We start from the raw sequence: 8,108 nt of genomic DNA on the forward strand, positions 1-8,108 counted from the left end.
TCTGAGGAAACTGAAGGTTTTTAGGCGCCTTATAGTGCAGAAAATACGGTAAACTGATTTTATTTGTAGACATTTCAAAGAGCTTTACATCAAAAACACAAACACATGAAGTCATGGAAACTCAGCCAACAGCATCAGATTATTGATCAATGTTTCAGAAGCAGCTCCCAGTCTGGATTTAAAGAACTCAGGGTTTCAGCGGCTTTGCAGTTTTATAGAATTTTGTTCCAGATTTGTTGAGCACAGAAGCTGAAAGCCTGTGGATCTACAGCTAGGATTGGTTTCCATAGCAACATGCTGCTCTGGAAACACTGGGCAGGGCTGGGAGGAAGTTCTGGTTCTGCTGGTCCTAAGCCGCCCAATAGAACCTGGAGGAATGTGTTGGGGGAGGTTCTGCTTTTGGTTCTGGTTCTGGTTCTGGTTCTGGTTTGGGTTTAGTTTTGGTTCTGGTTCTGGTTGTTTGCAGCATTGGACCTCATTGTGTGTGCCGCGGGCCTCATCGTCATGGAGACGGTTTATTGCTGTGGAAATTGCTCCAGTCTTTGCGGAGCGGCAGAGGTCAAAGGTCAACCTGGGACACGGCGGAGTGACCTGAACCCTGAAGCCGTGCAGCAGCAGGTGGGGGAGGGGCAGAAGCCCCTCGCCCTCCGGATGACTCTGCACTGCAACAAGGAGAGTAATCGTGGAAGACTTGGGGAGTTGAAAGGCAGCGTTGACCTCTGACCCCAATAACACCCCCCCCCCTCCCACCTCGATGAGGAGCAGGAGGACGAAGGCCGTAGAATCCTCAGCTTATGGATTTCAGTGGCTCCTCATTATTGCCGTTGGGGTCTTGCCGTACAGTTTCGGCCTGGAGCGACCAGGTTGGTTTGGCGGAGCGCCTTGCTGAGCGCTAAGGCTAACGATGCTGGGCGATAAATCGGCCCTGAAGTTATCGCGATAAACGATAACTTTAGATTCTCCAAAATAAACAAACAAAACAATTAAAATAATAAATGAATGAATGAATAAAGTCTCTGGAGATAAAACTAAACTTAAAAAAATAATCAGCTGGATGAGACTGAAAACTTTTAGCTTCCTGGTTTTGGTAGAAAGAAAAAAACGATAAATTAAAAAATGGAAATTATTTATCTGGTTTTAATTTATCATTAATTAATTTATTGATTATGCAGACCTCATTAGCGGTCCGCTGTGACCCATCAACCCATGGTACCAGAACCAGAACCAGTCTGAGCTGCAGGACTCAGTAGGACCAGCTTACAGGTGCACCATGAACAGAGGTGTGGGGGTCAAAGGTTATCTGGGGGGCAGGGCCTCCATCTGCTTACCTGAACAGCAGCAGGTTCAGGTTCCTGATCTGTATCTTTGGGGTCGTTAGCATCGCTAACATCGTTAGCATCGCTAGCTAATAGGAGCTGCTCAGTCATGGCTGCTGATGCTCTTCCTCCATCTTTGGTCCAAGATGCCTTCAGGGTCCATCACTGAGATGCTGGTGATGTCATCATCTTTAGCTGGGTTAGCTCTGCTGAGCCCAGGTTGGGATGAGATCATGAGCTGACGGATGGAAATCGACGTTCCTCTGTTGGTCCGACTGGTTCCACTGGTCCTGGACCAGTTTACTAACAGTCACACAGGTGAATTTATTGGGCCTGACGGTTCTCTTTGCAGTTTGAACATAAGTTATTCATCACGTTTCAGACGGTATTACAAGTATAAAGAAATACTTTCATCTCAGAGGTGAAAATGAATCAAACTCAGACTAAACAGGATGTTTCCTTCAGGATCCCCCAACAAAGTTACACAATTAAAAAATAACAATAATAATTTGGGGATTCATTTTTAGTCATAATCTTACCAAGTTATTTACCTAATTAAACCAAATGTTTAAATATAAACATGTACAAGTTAGCAAGTTAGCATGCTAACTAAATATTTAGCTAGCTAGCTAAAACAGAAATTCAGATTAAGCTAAAAACATCCCATTTCCTGACAGATTATTCATCAATTAACTTTAACGCCAGATTATCAATCAGATGCTTTAAATAACAGATCACATTGTTTCTGTTTGAATAAAATACAGTTCATCCCTGATCAGAGCCATGATGAAGCTGTGTGTGGGTGTGTGTGTGTGTGTGTGTGTGTGTGTGCGTGCGTGCGTGCGTGCGTGCGTGCGTGCGTGTGTGTGTGTGTGTGTGTGTGTGTGTGTGTGTGTGTGTGCTGCTTCGTTGCTCTCCTGATTGACACTTTCCTGTGATTCTCTGTTCTGCCCCTGTGGCCTCTTAAAATACCCCCCTTTTGCCCCAGGCAAGACAGTGTTACCCCCTCTGCTCCTCTTCATCTCCTCTTCATCTCCTCTTCTACCTGTCATGAAGCGTTCAGGCAGAAATTCCTGCAGGGCTTTGGGCCCTGAGCTCTGACAGCAGCGTCCCAATGTGAGAAATGGTCATGATGCGTTCACTGACCTGCTGATCTGTAAATCTTCTCTTATTAGTTTTTGAGTTATGAGCTGATCTTCCTGCCAGTTTCCTGTAGCGCCGTCCAGGTTGGTCATCTTGGTTCTGAAATGTGGAAAGTTTCCGTTAATCAGCCGTGAATAACGATCATGAAGCGTCTCCCAGCTTTTCATTCCGTTTTATTTGTTGTTTTGAGGCTTTTCTGTAGATGTTTCTCTGTCCTGTTCTCTGTTCTTCTCCTCTTTAGGGAAAATGAAGTGATGAAGAATCCCAGCGACTCTTCATCATGGAGGTCGGTCAGTCGCCCTCAGACCAGCGCTTCTCCTCTCTTCACCTCTTTTCATCGTTTCTTTCTGTTTTCTTCGTTTCTCGTTACCTTCCTGTAAATCTTGACTCTGGTTTTAAGGTTCTCTTCGTTCCGGAGCTTAGCCCCGCCCACAGACACAATTAGAAAATAATTGACAAAGTGGGCGGAGTTAAGACAAAATCATTAGCTGAACTCAGGTCTGGATCCTCCGAAGGCCGATTACGTCAAATCGTGGCGACCAGGCCTGTCCCCAATCAAAGGCTCCTCCAAATGCGTCCTTCTTTTCCCCAGATTTGAAGTGGGTCCGGTGTGTCCTTCACGGCCCACCATATCCCATGATTCATTGCGGGCCTTCAGCAGAGCGCCTTGGCGGTGAAGAGCGACCAGTTATTTTGCTATATTACAGTTTAAAAGACACATTATGATTTTGTGCAACGTTTTAGGTGAGAATGTAAACTTGTGTAAGTCTCATATCTGCTCTGACATGTCCGGACCAGCTGTCGGCCGGCCGGCGCTCCGGGTCCGGTTAACCGGAGGACAACGCCTGACTCCCGGCACGTTTTCACCAAAACTCCCGCCAGCTGAGTGGGAGTTAAACTCCGACATTATGCAGACAAATGTTTGGTCTATTCAAGTATTTCCTTTATTCCTGAGCAAATCGGTTTGATTGATTAGAGTTAAGCCTTCAAACATTTTATATAACTATATAAACTATTATAGTTATTTAGTATTATAACTAATAATTATATAATTAATTTTACCTGAGATCTGGAGAGTTTGAAAATGAATAATTTGCTTATATTTATTGCTTGTAGAAAAGTAATACATGTTTAAACATTTTAGAATCAAACAGATTTATTATTATTATTATTATTATTATTATTATTATTATTATTATTATTATTATTATTATTATTATTATACTATGGAACAAACGGCTTCGCTGTTCTTCTTCTCCGCTTCACGCTGTCACGGTTGCTAGGCAACATGAGTGACGCCGAGGTGGGGGCGGGGACAGCAGGTGAAGGCTACACCTGTCCGAATCCACTGATTTGTCTTCCGGTCTGAAGGACGCAGCTTTTATTACTGTCATCATTTTTAAAGCTTTTTCCTGCCGGCGGCTCGCAGCGTGAGAATCACGAGTTACAGAAAAACATCACGATGATCAATCAGAACCAATTTCATCAGGAGTCCATGGAGACGGAGCCCAAAGCATCATCCCTCCACCGCCGTGCTTCACTGCTGCTGGCTCCAGACTGGTTACACTGGAGCGGGTTCTGGATGCTGGTCAAGAGGAAGAGGAGGAATCTGACTGGAACCATCGGACTAATGCTGGTTCCGGTTCTGGTACTGGTTCCGGTTCCGGTTCTGGTTCCGGTTCCGGTTCTGACTGGTTCTGGTTCCGGTTCTGTTCTGGACGGTTTCCTTCAGCCAAAAGTGAAGCTTTAATTTTAAACTTTTTTCTGCTTTCCTGGCTAAAACTGACGTCACAGCCTCCCGGCCACGTGACCTCAGCTTGGCGTGTGTCCGGCAGCCAATCAGCGCGCTGCAGCAGGTTTGGCTTCATCCTCCTCTTCCTCACAAAGGAAGTCTAATTAAAACTCGCTGCAGCTCATTATGAGGCTGCAGGTGCTCGCGGCCGCCGGCGGTTAATCCCGCTCAATTAGCGCACGCTCCCGCGCACAACAACAATGCGGGGCGCGGGCCGGGGGCGCGCCGGGCCTCCGCGTCCCGCAACGAAACAACATGAATCATAAACACTTTTCATGTTTGAGCAAATTTCTGTTTAAACAGGAAATGAAATAAAGCCCGGAGAGAGGATGATGATGATGGTGATGATGGTGATGATGATGATGATGATGGTGAAGATGATGAAGATGACAGCACATTTTAACAGTTTGAATTATTAAGCAGCGTTTTCTGTTAATCCTCTGATATTTCAGTGTTTTGTGATTTTCTGCAGTAAATCAAAGTTTGTTTTATTTATTCAAACTTTTTCATTTTGACTCAGATTCATAATGAAAACGGAATAAAAAAATTATTTAAAATTTGTTTTAAAAAGTCAATTAAAAAATCATTTTTTATTTTAGACCAAACATTTATAATATTAGTAAATCAGCAGAATTTTTCATTAACACTAAAACCTCTTTGCTCTCTGAACGAACCGTTATCTCATTAATACTAATTATCATAAAATGCTGGTGAACGCGCGTGCACGTCTGGAGGCCTGTGATTGGCTATAGACACAGAAACACGTGACTTTTTAATAGAAACGTTAAAACTTTATTCATTCAGTAGAAAAACCACAAAAAGTTCCAGTAAATAGAATAAAAATCTGTTTATGTACAAAATACAAGTTTTGATGTGACGAAAGCAAATAAATAGAAACAACAGGTGGGGGAGGGTCATATTCTCTGTGTGTGTGGGGGGGGGAGGGGGGGTAACTGGATAATAGGATGGGGGTCTTTTCAGCTTTTGTCAGAGCGAAGAAACTGGATTTCCACGCTCAGTTTTCTGCTTCAGCGCTTTACTAATTATAAAGTTGACTCTTCACCTCCAGGAGGAGGAGGAGGAGGAGGAGGAGGAGGAGGAGGAGGAGACCTGACTGGAACCTGGTCACTGCTGAGGGGTTAAGGGGGGAAAGTGCAAAGATATTTAGAGTAAAACACAAACTGAGACACAAATAAATGAAGAAGAACGTTCTTCTCATCCAGGTCAGTCCAGTTCAGTAAGGCAAACTGCGGTTCCGCTGCGGGACAGGTCTGTCTCCAGGTGTGTCCAGGTGTCCTCAGTAGATGCCCATAGCGAAGCTACGGAAGCCGAACAGCGCGTCCCGCGGCAGCAGGTCGTCCGGCGCGGCGGGGCTGCCCGGGCTGGAGGCGCAGTAGGCCGGGGAGGAGGAGGACGAGGAGCCGCCGGAGCTCCAGCAGCGGCCGGCGCTGCCGTCGCTGGCCGGGCTGGGGGCGGGTCGCAGCGGGGGCGGATCCCCGCCGCGGGACGCCTGCAGGTCCGCGATGCGTATGGTTTCGGACAGAGCCCAGATGTAGTTGTGCGCAAAGCGCAGAGTCTCGATCTTGGTGAGTTTGGTCTCATCTGGGAATGCGGGGAGGACGCCCCGCAGCGCGTCCAGCGCGTCGTTCAGGTTGTGCATCCGGTTCCGCTCCCGGTCGTTGGCTTTCAGCCGCCGACTCTTCTTCACCACCTGCGCGCTGCCGTCGCTGCGGCCGCGGCCGCGCCGCCGCTTCTTCTGCTGCTGCGGCTGGTCGGGCGGCGGGGACGCGCCGCGCACGCTGCTGTCCTCATCGTCTGTGTGCGGGAACAGGTCGCAGCTGGTGTCGGTGTCGGAGAACACGGAGTCCATCTCGGGTTCGGTTCGGTTCTGAGGAGAGACAGCAGAGTTAGGGGCAGGTCCTGGTCGTGCGGGTGCAACAGGAGAGCGCGTGCACTGACTCACCTGGCGGGATGAGGAAGTGTTGGTTCCGACCCAGCAGAACCGAGTCTGGATCAGGACTGCTGGCACGCGCCTCTGCTGCTCTGGATCAGCTCGTGAGCTTGGCACACGCCCGGCCTCAGCCCGCTTATATACCGGGCCGGACAATGACCGCCCCCCCCAGGTTTCCCCCCAGCGGCAGGTCGGCCCCGTGCCAACCGCCTCATCTGCATAATGACGCCGCAGCGCCCCGCACGGAGAAGCGTGCCGCCGGACAGCGGCAGCCAATCAGAGGAGGAGCAGAGCCACGCGAGCGACACGCACAGACCCGCTCCTCCCCGCACCCCCCCCCCCCCCCCCCACACACACACACACACACACACCAAAAACTTAACCTGCTTTAAGAGAGAAGAAGAAAAACTGAAGCCTCCAAAATCCTGGACTAATTGAAGACCAGAACCTTCCAGAGGAACCAGAACCAGAACCAGAACCAGCTGATCTGAGGAAATGACTATAAAATAGAACAGCTGGTCCAAATGAAGTTTATTTTTATTGGTTTATTGATGTTTTGATGACGTTTCAATAAACTGATTGATTGATTGAGTTCTGAAATTAAACAAATGTAAATAAAGTTTGACAAACATTTTCTAAAGTTGGAGCAGGAAGTTGGTTCTGATTGGACCTTCTGCCTGTCTGGACATCATACCGACAGAACCGCCAGCTGGACCGGTACCGGCTCGGAACCATCTGGTGGATCAGTGCCTTGCCCAGGATCCACCTTCAGCGTGACGGAGGAGCTGGAATCTAACCCGCAACCTTCCTCTGATCCAACAGGCGGTTTCCTGGTCCTCCAGAACCATCTCTTGTTGCCATGGCAACCATCAATCGGGATGCAGACGGCCTCGTTAACTGAACATTTTTATTTGGAGAAACTGAAAAATGTTTTTTCTTTTATTGTTCCAGATTCAAATTTAGAAAAAAACACAAATGGATGATTTCTGAACTCAGCAGAACCGCTCTGCTGGGAACCGAACCGCTCTGCTGGGAACCGAACCGCTCTGCTGGGAACCGAACCGTTCTGCTCTGGTCCGGTTCCTCTGAATCATCTCCACATGTAGAAACAAAAACCCAGAAAAAAATCCTAATTAAATCCTCTGAGAACCAACAGAACTGGATCCGGTTTATCTGTTCTGGGCCGAACCAACCTGACACGCACGCGCACTCGCACGCGCGCGTCCCTCTAAAGGTTTTCTGAAGACATCTTTATGAGACTTTTCCATTAATTATTCCATTTAGATTCGCGGCGCAGCAGAAACCTGCAGAGTCTTTCTGCAGCTTTATCCGGGGGGCTCATTTATAAATAATTACACAATGTTTAGAGTCTTCAGGCATGTATAATATATCAAAGCGATTATGAGGTGAATTGTTCCATTGTGGCGCTGCGCCTCTTTTCACCGCGCTCCGCTCGTCCCGCTCCAGATTCGCCTCTTTGTGCCGCTTTCTTTCTGCCTGCGCTCCTCTATTGGGCCTTTCTTATTCTAATGGCCCAGCGGGACAAAACAGAGCCGGGCTGCACACAAAACCAGAGCCGGCCGCACACAAATCATCTCCGGCCGCCCGGCAGGCCGCAGGGCCGGCACAAGCCCCGCGGGGCCCCGGGCAGTGACCCGCATGACCCCAAATCCAACATAGAAGTTTATATTTCAAGAAAAACAAAAATCATATTTCATATAAGGTCACATTTCAATTCATAAAATGTAAATGTTTAAAATTGCAAATCGTGTTTGATCTTATTTTATTTTCATTCAAACTCCACAAATCTGTTTGTTTCATTTTCAAAAATCTGACAGCTGTAGAGGATGGTGGCCTTGAATGTATGTTCTCCATTTTTCTGATTCTTTTCAGCTTTTTGAAAGTG

General features: G+C 47.5%; 1 protein-coding gene across 1 annotated transcript; it reads right to left on the bottom strand.

Moving 5' to 3' along the window:
• Positions 1-5,026: 5,026 nt before the first annotated feature.
• Positions 5,027-6,530, bottom strand: neurog1 (neurogenin 1). Its single transcript, XM_008420954.3, has 2 exons — positions 6,215-6,530; positions 5,027-6,139 (listed from the first exon to the last, which is right to left on the bottom strand). Exon 2 carries the CDS (start codon positions 6,119-6,121, stop codon positions 5,549-5,551), a length of 573 nt encoding a protein of 190 aa, XP_008419176.1. The 5' UTR covers positions 6,122-6,139; positions 6,215-6,530; the 3' UTR covers positions 5,027-5,548.
• Between the last annotated feature and the right edge of the window lie 1,578 nt (positions 6,531-8,108).

Source organism: Poecilia reticulata, chromosome 10, assembly GCF_904066995.2.
Source record: "Poecilia reticulata chromosome 10, P_reticulata-male-v2, whole genome shotgun sequence".
NCBI classification, from domain to species: domain Eukaryota; kingdom Metazoa; phylum Chordata; class Actinopteri; order Cyprinodontiformes; family Poeciliidae; genus Poecilia; species Poecilia reticulata.

What these genes read in the sequence shown, in the direction of transcription:
- neurog1 (XM_008420954.3), bottom strand. Translation starts at nt 6,121, where the DNA reads ATGGACTCCGTGTTCTCCGACACCGACACCAGCTGCGACCTGTTCCCG.